General features: G+C 40.5%; 1 protein-coding gene across 1 annotated transcript in view; it reads left to right on the forward strand.

Annotated features, from left to right (window-relative positions):
* Positions 1-17,787, forward strand: part of RELN (reelin) — a gene marked incomplete at its 5' end in the record, with an annotated part of 413,261 nt that overhangs the window by 205,778 nt on the left and 189,696 nt on the right. Inside the window, one exon of the mRNA XM_080936108.1 lies at positions 15,896-15,992. Coding sequence (XP_080792234.1) covers positions 15,896-15,992 — 97 coding nt within the window. The remainder of the gene's footprint in view (positions 1-15,895; positions 15,993-17,787) is intronic.

Genomic DNA, 17,787 nt, shown 5'->3' on the forward strand with positions numbered 1-17,787 from the left:
GGAGACATTTGATACATCTGCAACAAAGACTCGCCAGTGTTGGTTGTTACAATAGTGAGTATGTGCAGGTCTCTGGGTGCCAGGGCTCAGTGGGTCTTCATGGTATAATTCAAAGGCAAGGGTTGTGGGGAGCTTGCTAGCTAGAAACATCTTGAGAGCCAACAACTAGAATCTCTTAGCAGGTCAGGAGCAGGCTTTCAGAACAGGACGTGGATTGAATACAAGCAAGGAGAGATGTGGAAATGCCTCCTAAGCCAGGACTAGCCTGGGCAGATGTGAGCAAAGTCAGATAAAATTGGATGTCTTTAAGTTGCTAGTTCAAATAGGCTGAATATTTTAACGATTAATAGAAGGCTAATTGGGAATTGTTAGTCAGTTAGTTGAACTTATTTAAAATGGCATAAACACAGCACTTGGCATCCCATGGCCTGAGGACTAAGTTCAGGGCAGTCTGGCATAGTGAGTTCAAAGCTATCCTATGCTACAGAGTCTGATCCATTCAATAATAGTAATAATAATAATAATAATAATAACAATTTCAATGCCATGGTTTTAAAGAGGGCTACAAGGGGGCCTCAGTTAGAAAATATGATTGTCCTGGTTAGCTTCAGCTGTCAACTTGCCCAGCCCAGAGGTATCTGAAGGAGTCTCAGTTTAGGGATTGCTCAAATAAGATTCGCCTGTGGCATGTCCGCGGGGCATTTTCTCGGTTGTTGGTTTGTGTGCGAAAGCTCATAGCACTGCAGCACCATCCTCGATGGACAGAGCTGTGCTATGTAGGGAAGAGAGCTGAGCAGAAACCAGGGAACCAGAGACTCCCGGAGCAGCTTCTCCATGGCGTCTGCTTCATTTCTTCCCTTGCTTCCTTCAGTGATGGATTATGACGCAGAGGCAGAAGCCATACGAACCCATTTGTCCCTACACTACTTCTGGCCATAATGTTTATCATAACAGAAATCAAACGGAGACAATGATGCACTGAGTTCTTCAGAATTTTGTTTTTATAGTTGGGTTAAGACTGGACTTGCAGTTTTCTTGAAAGAAATTTTCGTTGAGCTACTCTGTAAGAACAGTGTATTTACTCTAACCCAGCTCTTTCTTTAGATGAATGGAAATTACTTGCCAGTTGGGGATGGAAGGTAAACATAGTGTGGGCGGTGGAAGTAGGTGGCTCAGTGGGTAAAGCCTTGGTGGTCTGGTCTTACACAAGAACTCTCATTTAAAAAGCTGAGTGGGTGGGCATGGCAGCCCCTCTTAACTCCAGCACTCAGAGGGAGAGATAGGGGATCTCCGTGGCTAGCTGGCTCCGCCACCCAGACCAGCAGAAAGCGGCATACTCTGGGTTCAGGAGGAGACCCTGACTCCATAAATACAGTGAAAAGCAAGCAAGAAAAACGACCCACATGAACTTCAACCCTCCATGTGTACATTCACTTACAAATGCGTAAACACACATACATACACATACATGCACATGTGTGTGTGCGTGCACACACACACACAGCAAAAGACAAAAGCAGACAATCAGACAGACAGCGTGGTTTAAGCAGATCTGACAGAATTGTGTCTTTCTTAGCTCCAAAGCCGGGGACACACAGGTAGAGATTTACTGCCAGAGTGACAAGTAATGATCCCAGTGGCATCGATATGTGTTAAGCTGGTGATACAGACTTTCATGACAAAGGTGGTTTTCAGAGGCATGATCTGAGGATATCGATGGATGGAGAGGATCCAGAAGAAAACTAAGAATCACCAATAAACATTGCTTCTACTGACAATAGTAGACAGAAATACACTCATGTGCTCAACAGGATGGAAATATTGAGCTCACTTAGAATCTATTGTTTGTTGAAAATTATTCATAACATTAAATTGACTCCCTTTTTAAATTTGGCTTTATTTATAATGAATGCCTGGGGCTTTGTTTTTTGTTTTTGTTTCTGTATTTGCATTGGATGGTTGTGTGTCTGCAGGTTATTGAGTTTTTATACTGGAGAGTTATATATGTGTGTTTTTATATTGGGAGGTTGTGAGTGTGTGTTTTACACTGGACATTGGATGCTTCTATTTTTTTATGTTTTAGGGATGTGAGTCTGTGTTTTGCATTGCTTTTGGTTTGCATTAATAATGTCAAAACATGGGGAACATCATTAGATCATATATGTTTTATATTTAGATATTAGGTATTAGGAAAGAACTCAGGCCTCGGCTGATTTCTGTATGACACACACCAAAGTGTCTTTGAGATAAACCACTTTGTATGGCCTATTTCGTATGGCCATGTTTTGAGAGCTAACCACCCGAGTAATCCAAATTTTGAGGTCCTCCTAGCTGAATCAGAAAGTTATTAAAAAAAAGAAGAGAAATGTGGCTTCATATTTTAATTAAATAAAGAAAAACGATGTCGCTTGTGTGAGAGATTAGAGTTTGGCTGGCACAGTGAAGCTGTTCATTTCCCCTTGAGCCCAATTCATAAACATCTTAATTATGCGGAGCTTGATTCAGTAGATAAATTTTCTCAGTTCTTTTAGAACAGGTAATTGAGAGGGAGGAGAAATTGAGTCTTCGGTTCTACTGTGTGAATTGCTGCTCATTCCCTCCACAAACTTGCTGAATTATATACTGTATTTTAAATTAGTGTCTTGTACTTTGCAAGCACTGCTCTCCTTGCTAAGTAAGAACTTGGAGAGGTTAGTAACAAACAGTAAAACCTTGTCTGAAACATGGAAACCTGTGTCATAGCAACAAAATCTCTGGTAAGCTAGGCTCAAAACAAATGTAAATGAAAAAAATTAAAATTTTAAAAAATTTTAATAGCAGAATTAATTTAATGTTTATGCTTTCTGAAGTTGAAATTCAATACATGTTTTTGTTATAAAATCCTCAGGTATAAAATACATTAAAATTACATTTATGAGTTGATTTTCATGTCTCTAAGAATATATGTAAAAATGCATAAACCTAAATGTGTATATATTAGAATAATTCTATATTACCTTAATTTAATAAATAACTGTGTGGAGCTGATTTTGGCCATGGAAAGCCTGTTTTTCATCACAGGAGTGACAAGTACCTCTGTATGGCATATATATCTTAAAATACAAGTTTAAATTAAAAATACGCATAGTTTATTTTGAAATATAATTATATGCTTTGAATCCTTTTCACACCAAAAACTTAAGTTTTTTTTATTTTAAAGAGAACATTTTTTATTTGATTAAATACCGCAGTAAAATTATGCTAAGCATAAGTTTCTGGGAAATTTCTTCAGATTAAATTTTAATGACTAAAACTAGTAACTAAATAAAAGGTGAACATTGTCTAAACACAGGTTCACTGTTGGAAAGTAAAGATTATGTCGTTTACCTTGAAGTGTTCACTTCGTCATTTATCTGATGGTCCTTAAATCATAAACATCAGCAACTCATTCATAACTAGTTCATTCATAGCTGCACTCTGCCAGTGCTTGTCAGGGATTTTCCTCACAGAGGGAACACAGGAGCAGGCAGCGCCTCTCCAGCACACTGCTCAAAGCTCAGCTGCAGGTCCTGAGGTCTCTGGACCTTCACGTCCTCAGGGTTTTGTTTGTGATATCTAATCATTCTGTTTTGACCTATCCATGAGCCATTTCTACACCTCTGCTTTCACACTTTGTTGCTTGGATGATCACCAAGGACTGAGAATGGAGCCAGTCTTTATGGCTTTAGGTGCATAGGAACTAGATTGAATTTCGTCCATAGCCGAGGAACGTCACTGAGTGGTGTTGCACATTAGACTCAGGGTCGTACATCCTGACTGCTGGGGCCGCAGAGTAGGCGAGGGAGACCCATGGACAATTCCCATCTCAATGTGAACCAGCAATCTCCAGTCCCTTATTGATTAACCAAGGGACTTGATAGCCCTCCTGTCACAGGGAAGCTCTTTGGGAAGTTTGCTATATATATATACTGTACCTGTAATCACTTGGGAAAAGCAAAATTTATGATGTGCCCCAGATATTTTATTATCAAATCAATTATATGTATGAGAAGATTAAAGGCTGCCCCTTAAATGATTACCAAATACTTTGGGCAAGGGGAGTTTGTTTTTGAAAACAAAGCAATGTGGGTGGCACACACAGCAGTGATGGTCATGTGACTCAGAGCAGGAAAAACTAAAATGCATCCTAACAGAGCATCCAGGAGAGGCGGAGGTCCAGGGTAGGGCTTCATCTCAGGAGGGACTGACAGGAGCAAGAACTGTGTCATGGCTTAGTGCCAGCACCACACTTAATGGGAGATGGGGAGAGGAATAACCTTGCAGGCCATTCTGAGAGCTGGCACCAAGGTCAGAGCCAAACAAGGCTGATAATGCAAGGAAAGGCCCATATCTGATCCCCTCAGGTGAAATTGGTGCTTTGGGGGAAAGGCACTGAGGCATTGGTTGTATCGGTTCAAGGAAATGAGGCCTGACTTGTAAGCCTGACATATTCTGTATTTCTTGTCCATAAGTTTCCTTATCACAGTCTCAGGCAAAAATCTCTCTTCTGTGGCCATGGAAGGGAATTGGACAAGGAAGGCTTGGGAGAGCTCACAGCATTTGTGACATACACAGATTGCTTCCTATGATAAGTGGAATAGTTACAGTGAAGAAAAAGGGGTAGGACTGAAGGAGGGAAAAACACGAAAGGGGAGAGCAGATGCTCACTTCCTACCCTGTGGTCACTGTCCATCTGCTGTAAGCTGGGAGAGGTCCCCTAACGAGGTTCTAACCAGGAAGGTGAATGAGATATGAATAGGTCAGACACCAACACATTTCTGTGCCCAGATCCTGTTCACTGACAGATTCAACCCCAAACAAAAGTCATTGCTCCATGATATCCTCATTTTAAAATAAACAGATACCATACAGAAAATGGAACACTTGCTCTTAAAACATGGTATTCCTACTTTTGGAAGAATTAAAAGAAACATGGTTTTAATACCCACAGAATATTTCTGAGGGGTCATTAATTTGAATATTCTATTTTGACTACTCCTAATCCTTAAAATTAATCTTCCTATGCATAATACTTTTTCTAATATTATTTTCCTCAATTATAAATTATAAGTGTAATTATACTTATAAATTATAAACACATCAAACTTTACCTCGGGAGTATTTTTAGGGGACACAATAGCAATGCAGACATTAAACCCTGGATTTCCATGCTTAAATAATCATTAATTGATAATTCAATGCTGACCAAATATCATAAACATATTTATTTCTCTAAATTAACAATTTCTATTAATAAAATAGGTATTTATCAAATCTATTAACTTTGGCTGTCCTATTTTATCAAAATTGAATTCATTTGTTCTTCACAGGTCCAAGAATAATTACAAGACTGTCCTTTGTACAGTTCTTTGTATAGTGTCCTCTGTACAGTTCTTAATTAAAGTGATTATCTGTGGCATCCTTTCAGCCATGATTCCCATCCATGTCATTTGGAACCTAGAAGCCCCAGGACATTTCCTGCCTGGGCTGCCACAAAACATTATCTGATGAAATAAGCAATTCTTCCCTGCCCAGCTTTTTACCCGTGAATCAAAACACTGCCTCTTAGGTCTCGGCCCCTGAACTTCAGCAGGGCATAAGCTGCCAGCTTTTCATGCAGGCACAGCACAGAGAGATCAAGCCTGCCTTTCATGAATTCCAGAAACAGCCCTGCATTCAAGGGTGTTTAACACCATTGGACATGCAGTCTGCAGCTAAGAGCATGCCTAATGGGGGCTAGATGGAGCAGGGACTCAGCCAAGGACCATCTTCCCGCAGCATCCATTTCTTAGCATTACTTTAACTCATAATCTCAGATCTGGTTAGTGTGTTAGAAGTAACATACTTAAGACAAAACCGTCATCTTTCCCAGTAGGTTTTCTCACTAGTCTTGAACACTACTTTTAGTCCATGGCACCCTGTGGTAGCTGGACAAGAATAATAAAAACTACCTAACTTGGGCTGTATTAACAAATGAGCTAGAGTTCTATTAGAGAAGAGCTAATTATAATGTATCCAGTTTATAAGCCCTGTCAATTTGTATCGGTCTGTAACAATGTAAGGCAATGTGCGCAGACAGAAAACTGCTACAATAGTGTGGGTTATGTAGGAAAGAAACAAAAACAACATGAAACTAAGTGGAGCTCATGTGTTTAAACTTGGTCCTATTTTAGTTACAGCTTGTAGGCTAATACTTCTAGACTTGACAGAGTCCGATATTGCTCTCATAGTAATAACAGGTCCGTTTGTTACCATAACAAATAAACCAGGGATCCCAGAATGTTTCTTACAGATTCCAGAAAGGTGGAAGGAACTAAAACTTTAAGTGTAAGATTGTCGTTTTCTGCACTATTATTATTAAAACGTGGGTGAATTCGCACAGCTGCATCCAGTGAAATTGTTAAACAGATGTTCACTATCAAAAAATAATTGTATGGATAATGGCAGACTTGATTGTGACAGGATTATTTTAAAGAAAAATCACAAAATAGCAAATAGGCTATTGTTAGTAATTTTTTTTTTTTTTTGCTGCCTTGGGGGCCCTGCGGTGGTATCTCCCCCAGTGAATTATAAAATATTACTCATAGCTAAAAAATTTTTAAGCATTAAATATAACTACCAGTGTAACTATTAGGGCAGTAGGTTCATCACCTTTTCCAACGTCAGTTTAGAGAGAGGCACATCTATTTCTTGATTGCTGCAGCTTAGAGAAGCAGGTGTGCTCCTGGGAGGAACACTGACTAGCCTTTTAAAAGCTTTCCTCAAAGTCGCCCGTGCATCCCGCATCCTGTTCCTTCCAATCTGAGTTAATGGCCCTGCCCTCCATTTATCCATCTTGAGAGATGAAGGGGCATGTTGATCCCGCTAAGGTTTGCTTCAATCCTAGCAAGGAACCCCAAGCAGCCAGATTGCATGCACTCTATAACTTTTTGATGTTTTTATAGTAGATGCTGTCATTTACATGCAGACCTACAGCCTGCTCATCCCAGAGGCTGAGGGTTGAGTGATGGCCGCTGTGACACTCCTGCCGGCGGAGTCCTCCATGGGGCCCTGTGCCGACACTCCTCGAGCCTGCAGTATTTATGGCCCCACTATGTTATCTAGAGGCATGATTTCTGCCAGTGTTCTTTCCCATCTATCACTTCCGTGAGATCGGTCCTCTCCTCCTTTTGTGGCTCAGTGCCGCATTTTAAAGGGCAGATTGTTTTTAAGGCGGAACTCTGGAGGTCTGAGGCTGCTCTCCACAACCGCTACCAATCCCCTAGAGGACAATACCTCCTTCTCCTGCCTTGTGCTCTGATTTACTTTAGAAAGTTCTGAGTTTAGTGGGAAAGGGCATAACCATGTTAAAAAAAAATAGAACTACCCAGGCCTTGAGACATGAAGAGCCAATTGATTTATTCTGTTACTATAAAGGGGATGAAGGAGCTGCCAGAGATACAAAATACAAACCCATAGTCCCCAATCTACAATTTCATATTATAAAAAAAATAAGAGAAAAAGCATAAGCCAGGTTTGTTTTTTAATATCTGTAGTTGCCAACCTGGTATAACATGAATTCATTTGCCAGCAAGACTTGACTTTTATGTTTTAAAGCTATGTGTAGACTTACTGTCTCTACTACTTAAGTGAATGTGTATAGAGTTCGCTACAGAAATATCCATGTATTTGATCAGAAAGAATTGCCACAGATTTGCTTGGAGTGTGGCATATTATACAGTATATGTGCCAATACTTCCTCTTTGAAATCTGTAAATTTAATGAGCAAACCATATGAAGTCTTGTTATCCACTGAGCCTCTTGGCATCAAGAGGTCACGTAGGTTTCTTCCCAAGGAAGGAGTCACTGGCCAGTCGGAGGTTACTAATATTTCTGCTTTTAGGTGGCCTTGGTGTTCTGTCAGAAGCTACAAAGTTGCTTATTTTATGTCACCTACCAAAACCAATAGGAAGAAATAATCATCTCATGAGTTTTGATAATTCCTGATTGCAGGAGATACTTAGAGTCCCCTCCTTGTGTGTACAGACACTGATGAAGTCGCTGCACAGTAAGCCAGTCTCCAGTTTGCTTCCAATAATCTGTATTTGACTCACACTTGCAATTGTTATTTTTTCTTGTGCTAGTGTGTCCTTGAGAACATCAGCTCGGTAACTGCTCTGCAGAGGCCCCCGTGGGTCTGTGTAACACAGAAGCAGGCCAGGGAGCAGGTCCTGGGACCTACTCGTTCTCTTCAGCTTCTATCGAATGTCTGAGGCTCATCTTCTTCACATTCGACTGCGGAGCTGAATATCTCTTACATGAGCAAACAACTCTTTAAAAGTAATTTCTTTCATCCCAACCCGATGGTGATGTAATCCATTTCTTTATCTGAATGTTTTGATTTAGTAATAGAGAAAAGAATTTTTAAAATAATAAGTTTTTTTTCATTCTTTAAACCATTTTATACCTGTTTATCTTAAATTGGCTGGTTGAACTGTATGCATTTGCCATGGATAGCCTGCTGCTTCGAAGCACCTCTACAGCCGGACATAGTGGTGCGCTCCTTTAACCCCAGTGTTCAGGAGGCAGAGGCAGGCAGATCTCAGCGAATCTGAGGCCAGCCTGGTCTACAGAGTGAATTCCAGGACAACAGGAGCTACATAGTGAGACTTTGTCTCAAAAACAAACAAACAAAAATAAGCATCTACAGTGTAGATTCTACACATCCCAGGATAGCTGGATCGAGCCATATGCATTTCCACTTTCTACTGTCAAAAAAAAAAAAAAAAATTGTCCCTGGGCTGCACTGTGTTCAGAAAGGGAAAAAATAAAGCTGAGGATATGAATTGCCATCCTCTGGTATTAGGGCTCTTGAACGTGCATGGAACTCAGGAATAAACCTGCTGTGTTTGTCTCGGCAGGAGGAGGGGTCAGGGTTGGTATATTTGATCCATAGTTTAGAGGGGCATGGTAAGAGTTTCTCTAAGAAAGAAAGTAAAACCATAGAATTAAAATAAAGTACAATTCCGTTTGTTCATTTAGGATGAAAAATTACAACCAGTACCAGATTTTTAGAAACTTACCTACCATTCTGAAGACATTACAGAATCAAGAAACAAACCTCTTTTTTGATTTGTTTGGTGGCCCTTGTGCATTGACAACGTGCTCATACAATATTTTATTTTGTAACATTTTCAGTCAAGAGCACAGAGGTAATTCTGCCTCTAGATTTTGATGTTTAATAGTTTAGCATTCCTACTCCTTAATACTAATGTCATTTAGATTTGGGGGATGATTATTAAACAGAAAAAAAAGTCTCATTTAAACTTCAGGGCACTTTTAACTTTCTCTGTGCAGTGACTAATCTTAAACTAATATTTGAATTGACGTCATTCATTAACCAATGTGTCATCATTGCCTTTGAGTCATGGTGCTGTGTGCGTCAGCATAGTGTGATGTAGGAGTTCCTAGTAGCTCTTTTCATACTGGGAATAATAACTCCACTCTAAAATAGAGTAAAGTATAGAAACATGTCAGAGCAACCCACAATAAATGAATCTTCAGATCGGCTTTTCCTTATCAAAATTCTCAGTGCCGCCATCACCGCTGGCTGCCATGAGAAACGGTATGGGGTTGGGGGGGATCATAAGAGTGGAGAAAGCAGTTTTAAAATGCTATCATGCAACATGCTGCTAGAGTTCCCAACAGGGCCCTGGATGGTGCCAATGCATGCTTGTCAGCTCAATGTTAAATGCATTTCCATCCATAGTAAATATGTTAGACTTAAGCACTGTATTCATACACGCTGCATTAAGTCATTCTGATAAACTGTTTCATGACCTTTTGTATCTGTCTCCTGCTAGTTGCCTCTGCCTTTATCTTTCGAGTTCCCATAGCATCTTTAACACATTTAACATCTTGCTTTTGCCTATATCATAGTCATCTACAAGGACCATGGCAATTTCTACACACTGCTGTATTTTGTGTTATGGCTCCTAATTAGTTATACACATTAACGTAGGTTTTGAAGCCAAGGATCTTCTTTTACATTCAGAGTGTTTATAGCATGAGACTTTTCAATGCATATAGGCTGACATGCAAATTTTGATGTTCGTATAAATAGGAGAGAAACATAGGGAGAGGGGATGTTCAACCCTCCACCCACCATTGAATAAGATAAAGAAGATATGCCCATGGAAACTCTTTGTTTAAAAAAGTGCCTGTTTTTATGATTGCTTAGATGTTTTGCCATTGTACTGTTGTATCTTAGAACTAAGTGTAATAAATGAACCACAAGGTATCCAGGAAAGCATCTTGTCAGATGTCTTAGTTAGGGTTTCTTGCTGTGAACAGACACCATGACCAAGGCAACTTTTATAAAGGACAACGTGTAATTGGGGCTGGCTTACAGGTTCAGAGCTTTACTCCATTATTATCATGGCAGGAAGCATGATGGTACACAGGCAGACATGCTGCTGGAGGAGGAGCTGAGAGTTCTACATCTTGATCTGCAGACAGCAGAACAAGTTTGTGCATCACAATAGTTGTAATCCGAACATAGAAGACCTCAAATCCTGCCCCCACAGTGACACGCTTCCTACAACAAGGCCACAGCCCCAATAATGCCACTCCCTATAGACCAAGCATTCAAAAACTTGAATCTGTGCAGGCCAGACCTAGTCAGAGCACATCAGGAAGCATGGCTGTTATGTTGACTGTCTTAGCTAAGGTCACTCACATAAGAAATGCAAATGTAGCTGCTGCATCTTTACTTTCCTGTTGGTTGATTTGTGTCAGCAAAGGGCGGTGTTAAAGCAAGAACAAAATGGCGGCACTGGCATTGTCTTGGTGCGAACTTAGTCTGCATGCTGGCAGAGGCTGTAACCCTCCGTTCCCTGTCCTGAGGAAAGAGGATCTCCACAGGAGCCAGTGGTGATGGCACCATAGTGCTGTTAGTACATTTCCAAAGGACCTTCTAGAGTTACGTCTGGAGAGCATTTATTTCATGTGATAAATGTCCAGTCGGCTCTTCACTGAGAGCTGGGGACAGGGTCTGAGAAATGAAATCTGCTCTGGTAAAGCCAATGCTCCAGAGGGAGGAGGACATTGTCAAGTGAATGACTGTGGGCATAGCAGAGCAAGAAGGAAATTAAATCCGAGAGTGGTAGGGGAGAATCTTACCGAAGGTGGCCAGGTAATGCCATGTGTCTGGGAGTGTGACCATTCACCGGGGTCTGAAGTGTGTGTGAGCCCAATAGAATGAATGGATAGTGTCATAGCCATGCAGACGGATCTCTGGCTGCCACAGAACCTGTGTAGATGTGACAATAAAGAAAGCTTTACCTCATAGGGAAGAAGGGCTGGCTGGTCTGAGGTCCGTTTTTCCAGAATGATAGCTAAGGTCAGGAGAACTAAGACTGAATAAATACATAGAATTCTGGATTCCCATATAGCCCTGCCATTAGCACTTACTTTTTATAGAGTGTTGACTCATTGATTTAGTAATTGATTGATTATCCTTGTGGCCTGCCTGCCATTGACAAAGGCAGAAAGTTACTTGTCTATTTTTTCCAAATTATAATAGGGACACTACAATTTACATAGGACCAGGGCCAAGGTCTCATAATTAATCTTAGTTACAACTATTAGCTGAGATTCAGACCAAGTTTACTATAAAATTTTTGGGGGATTACAATGGTAAGGGTTGGAGTGTGGCTTAGTAGTAGATCTTCAAGTCACCATTAGAATTCATTAGAACACAAGTGCAGTTAATACTTGACAAAAGCAAGTTAAGAAAGAGTTTATTTTGTTCTGTAATCTATAGTGCTGTCCATTGTATCAGGGAGAGCATGGCAGCAGGAGTGTGAGGCAGCTGGTCACAGGGCATCCTGAGGGACACATGGATACAGGAATGTCAGGCAGCTGGTCACAGGACATCCTGAGGGACACATGGATGCAGGAGTGTGAGGCAGTTGGTCACAGGGCATCCTGAGGGACACATGGATGCAGGAGTGTGAGGCAGCTGGTCACAGGACATCCATGATCAGGAAGCAGAGACAAACTCTGATGCTCCACTCACTTATTTTCAACATTCTATTCAGTCAATATCCTCGGCTCATGGAATGATGTCACTGACATATACTTTTTATTCTCCTAAATCACTTTACCCAATCTAGAAAGTCTCTCACAGACATGCCCAGGGATTTGTCTCCTGGGTAATTCCAGATCCTACCTGTCCACTTGACAAGGAGTATTAACCATCACACTGGATCCTCAGAGGATAGATTTTAATGAATGCCTGAGAAGTAGGTAATAGAACTAAATGGGGATGAATGCAGAGGGAAAAAAGGATTAAAACAGTTTGAGTCTACTAGGGAGTTGTTTGGTACTCACCAGAACCCAAAGGTGGGAATGGTGGCAAGGTAAAAAGAGACATTAGGAGAAGGGTACAGTTTCAGCTAGGAAAAAATACCCTATTACATCAAGACAAAGGTAGAAAACATGAATATAAAGGCAACATGAAGTATGGAGACTGGTGTGTGGAAAAAAGGACATTTTCATCCACGTGTTCTGTTTGTCTTAATATGTATGCTACACTCTCAACAACTGTGATCTAAGAACAGGATTCTAAATTTAAATGTCAAAAGTCATGGGGCAACCTAATGTTCTTGTACGTAACTTGATTATGCTACGTAGGGTTTGTACATAACACAGATTCAAAGACAGTTCAGTGGCATAGTTCAGGACATCCCAATGAAGCGTAAGGGGCTGCTTCCTGCTGGACAGTTTCAAGGTGGTACCCAGCACCTTTAGCACAGAAGAATGAATGACTTCCATTATACTGCAGTGCAGATGTGTCCTAAACAATCTGTCGCTGTACGGGACAGTTATGAGTGATCATTAATGCTGGGAACAACAGTTGGTATTTAGGAATGTTTACCAGTCAGTAACTTATCCACTTAAAATTAAGAACTGATAACTTAGAAAACTAGATAGAATTAATAACGTCCTTTGACGTCCCTCAAACACTGGTGGTCATCTGTCTGCAGCATGTGGGGACCAGATTTCTTGGGTTCTGTAGCATCCTCAGCAAATTTCAGTTCACTGATTTTGCTTAGTAACAGTAGACTTTATTACTTTGTATCCTTGTGAGTTAAAATAAAAGTAACAGAGACGATTTTTCAAATAAATGCTTGAAGTTTTTGTGTTGTTGTTTTTGTTGTTGTTGAGACAAAGTCTCACTCTGTGACTCTGGCCCTGGGTTTTCTGGAAATCTTGAACAGACCCAGCTGGCCTCAAGCAACCCACCTGATTCTGTTTTCTGGGTACTGGGATTAAAAGCATGTACCTGGCCTTTGAACTTAGACCTACTTTGAGCCCAGCATTGTCTCTTAGACCATAGCTGTTGCTATGGTTTCAGTAATCTTCCTTCCATCACTCAGCCTTCAAGTTCTTACACTGCTGCTCTCTTTACAGTGAGTGATTGCAGTAAGTGGGGTCTGGCATCTGAGAAATGGATCTGCAAACCAGGGTACTTTGCCTTTGACAGTTAGCATTGTCTTTATTATCTGGTGTTATGTGTGTCAGACTTGTCAGTTAGACACTGTTGATGTGAGAGGAAATAAAGAGGTACCTGTTTCCGGTACCCCACTCCATATAAAAGCGTCTTACAGAAGCAGTAACTCTGCGTATCACACCATATACAGGGAGCTGGAAGTAGCACTAGGCACCAGAGTACTAAAGAATGCAATAAAGAGTTTCTTAGTCCTCCCCTGTCCTATACAAGGGTCAAAGAGCCATGCCGAGTCTGGGAAAGAACAGATCTCACAGTACTGACTGGGATCTATGCGGCAAGGGGGGTTTCAGCCTCAGTTTTCCAGGTACCAGCTTCACTCTGGCTGAGTGTGGGGCATGATTCATCCACTGGACTGGTGCCCCGAACCCAAGTCATGGTCTTCCAAGTGGACACCCTCCACTGGAACGCTTTGTGATCACCCTGATAAAATTATTTTCCTCAGAGTACCTACTTGGTCTCTTTATGGTGCCATCGATGTGCTGAGACACTGGGCAGTTAGTAAACATGATAAACACAGGGAGAAGATGCTCATTTACCAGAGGAACACAGGTGAGGTCAGAGGGCTAGCGGTGGGGAGCTAATCACAATTACGGACACGAGCAAGAGCTGGTGAGCACCCCTTAGACTATGGGGAGGAGGAGATGGATTAAAGAACTCACTTTAGATATGAGAGAATTTTATGATCCAGTGACTGAGGACACGTGACTCAGGAGTCAAGTGTCTCTGTTCCCTAGTCGTGCCGTAAATTTAATCTCGTAACACTGAGAAGGCAGCATAAGAAATTTGATAGAAAATGTATTGTTATCGGGATGCCTTGAATATCGATTTGGTGTGTGCCAACATTTTTTCTATGCTTGCTTTATAAACAGTTTGCAAGATTTTGCACTCTGTGTGTTGCTTTCTGGTGGTTGTAATTTACAAGGATTTACCTCTTTCGTTGACTCTTAAGCCCTTGGGACATGAACCACATACAAGGAACATGCAAATAGAACTTAAATCTTCAAAATAGGCTGGACTTCTCCTGAAATGCCATCCCCTACCACATCCCATTCTTTGGTTTGTCCCAGGGTTCCTGCCAGCTTCCGTTTCCTGTCACAGTTTGATGTTTATTTTAACCAGCTGTTCCTGAAAGGTAGAATTTGGCAACCGCTGCAGTGGCATAAGGAGGGTTTCCATGTAGAGCAGGGTACCCGGGTGCGTCCTCTCCGTACCCCTTCCTTTCACCCCTTTTCACCTTCCTTTCAGCTGTGAGAATAAAGCTAGGAAAAGTGCTGTCTGATCTCGTAGCACATTGCCAGCTTTGGCCATTTCAAACTAACCAGTTTTCTACTAAATGCCACTGAAATGAAGTAAATCAGTCTGATGAACGCTTGGCGCCCTGACTACTACAAATGGAAAGCCATCAACAGATGCTATTTGCTGAAATGGAGGCTCTTCTAGCAGATGGATGGAAGTTAAACACAAATTGTACTGTTTCTTTTCATTTTGGTTCATCTGGTTTTATTGCAATAGAAAAAAGAAACCTCTGATGTATTAGTTACAGTAAGCGTGTAGCAAATGCTTCATAGCTGTTTGGGGTTTTGTGGGATCTCTGAAATCACACCCAGAGCATGTTCTTCATTATGTGAACTCATTGGAAATGGAGACTCAACTTTTTCATCAGTTCTAGAACTTCCTTGGATGTTCGTGCTCCAGTACTGGAAATAATGATGAGAGGCAACTGCCAAATACAGTGAGATATTATGTCTCTGCCTTAAATATCAAGTGTTGAGTTGCAGGAACGTAATATCCACCACATCTCCAATAGTCAGTGTGCATTCAGAGATAGAATGTTTTAACAGTGTTTTATTTCCCCGTATGCTGTTGCATCTTTTAACTAGCACACATGCAAAGAGAACAGGCGACTTTCCTTCCCCCAATTTAGTGACTGGAACATCATTTAAAGTAATCACTATCTGCTGATACTAAGTTTCAAGAGCAATAGCAGCATTATTAATCACTCAGTCAATTTAATGTTTCCTTCCACAGAACTGCTTATTTTAATCTAATTTAAGTAGTTCATATGTCTCTAAAGAAACCTGAAATTTCTCTTTTTTACCTTCCTTCCAATTCCTAAGGTTGTTTGTTAGATTATATTCATTTATGACAGAACACAGGGAACCTCACCATAGTAGGAATAACGGAAGAAACATTTAGACATTTTTAAAATATTGAAAATATTTACAGGGGAATATTTATAGGGATGCCGACTGGCTTACACTTATATTGCCTGTAATCACATTGTTTTTTAACCATGAAATTTGTTGTTATTCTTATTTCTAGGGTCAGGATCGTGTCGATTTAGTTACTCCGACCCCAGTATCATTGTGTCATATGCCAAGAACAATACTGCCGATTGGATTCAGCTCGAGAAAATTAGGTTTGTTACCATTTCAAGTATTTACCCCACATCTGTTGAAGGAAGACTCCTGCACCTCTAGTTGCCTTCATTCTGTATAGAATTCTTTGTTTATGGTTAATATACTTGGGTTGTTCATTTCGCAAGTCATGAGCATACATATTACAGCTTGTTCTACTTGAGGAAGATGTTGCTATATTATAAATTTCCCATTCACAACTTTCTTATTCATAACTTTCCCATTCATAACTCTCTACCGTCCATACTCCCTGTACTGGCCTGTTTCAGACTGCAGTACATTCAGGATCATACCATAACTTTTGAGAGAGCGTTGCTTGGCACATATCGCCAGCTGTGGCAGACAGGAGGTCACCTGACTGTGCCTGGCATACAGAGCTGAAAGCATGACCAGTAACAACAGCCAGCATCCATCCGTGTCCATGATGATGTGAGTTCATAGCAGCTAGGCCTTTTGCATCATCTGTCACTTACATCTGTCACTTAACTTCTGACATCATGCAGACCAATCTTTAAATCTTGCATCTTTACTTCAGGAGTTCTTCAATGAGAAAATGAAGAGGGAGGCTCCAGGTAAAAGGAACTCTCTAATGTTGGAAAGATTTGGTGGGCTTAGAAAATCCCAAATCATGTTTACCACTATTGCAGAGTTTTATCCAGGGACTAAAATTCAGAGTGGATGGTTGATTACAGAAGTCAAATGAAAAGGAAACCAAACCCCACACTTTGAGACAGACACAGTGTCTGCTGCAATGAAGGCTGCCCCTCATTAAATTAATAGCCCCACATTAAATTAATCCTTATTAAAGGAATTGTGGTGACTGGGCTATTTCTTAAGTTGGAAACATTTTAGGTAGTACATTTCCCACCAATTTTGTGACATTTGTTTTCCATTAGCTCTCTTCTTTATATTAAGAAGACGATGATCTATTTAGGGATACAGAAGAATTGGGTTGATAATCTTTAATACTAACCAGTTTTCACAAGGTTTCCAGAAGTATATAAAAAATAAAAGCCCACAGAAGCTCTAGTCTAACAAATCTGAGAAAGGTTATTCTAAGTTGGGATTTTAATAAATGATTCTCCTGTGCCTGGATGGGGTTTAATTTACTGGTGGTTACTGCACTCTGAGCTCTAACATGCTGTGTCAACTTTATGACAATATTTGTTATTCTCTATATTTTCTAAGTTTTGAAAATGCATTCACATCGGATATTCAAGCGTCTGAATGGATGTAATCAAACCAGCATCCATATAGAAATTTTACCTTTATCTCCACAGACTTCTTTCTGCTACATTATAACATAACTGAAGGAAATTATGATGTGTATTTCTTGCTAGAGAAGAGCTATATGATTTTAAAGTGATAAGAATGAAAGTACACATTTGATTGCATATGGGAACATCGCATTCAGCTGAGTACATTAGATGTTTTTCATGAAGTGACACTTTCAATTTTAGTCTGCATACCAAACCACCATATCTGTGCATGCAAATTGCCCTTACCGTGATGGGTGATCAGCATGAAAGTTTTCTCTAACCACCATCTGAAACCAAAGTACATTCTCTTCATCAGTTTAAATTCTTTTGGAAGCTAAAAAAAAAAAATACCATAAACTATTGTAAATGAGAAGGGAATTGATTGCCCCCAAAGGTGAGATACGCCATCTATAACCCCGCTGACAATTCTGAAGAGATATATGTGCTTTGCTGGTGGGTGAAAAATATGGCTTTTTCTCCAGCCCTTCCAAACCTGATTTATAGAGAGCCCAGCCTACCACTCATTCGCATCTTAACA

The sequence above is a fragment of the Micromys minutus genome (assembly GCF_963924665.1).
Source record: "Micromys minutus genome assembly, chromosome: 23".
In the NCBI taxonomy this organism is placed as follows: domain Eukaryota; kingdom Metazoa; phylum Chordata; class Mammalia; order Rodentia; family Muridae; genus Micromys; species Micromys minutus.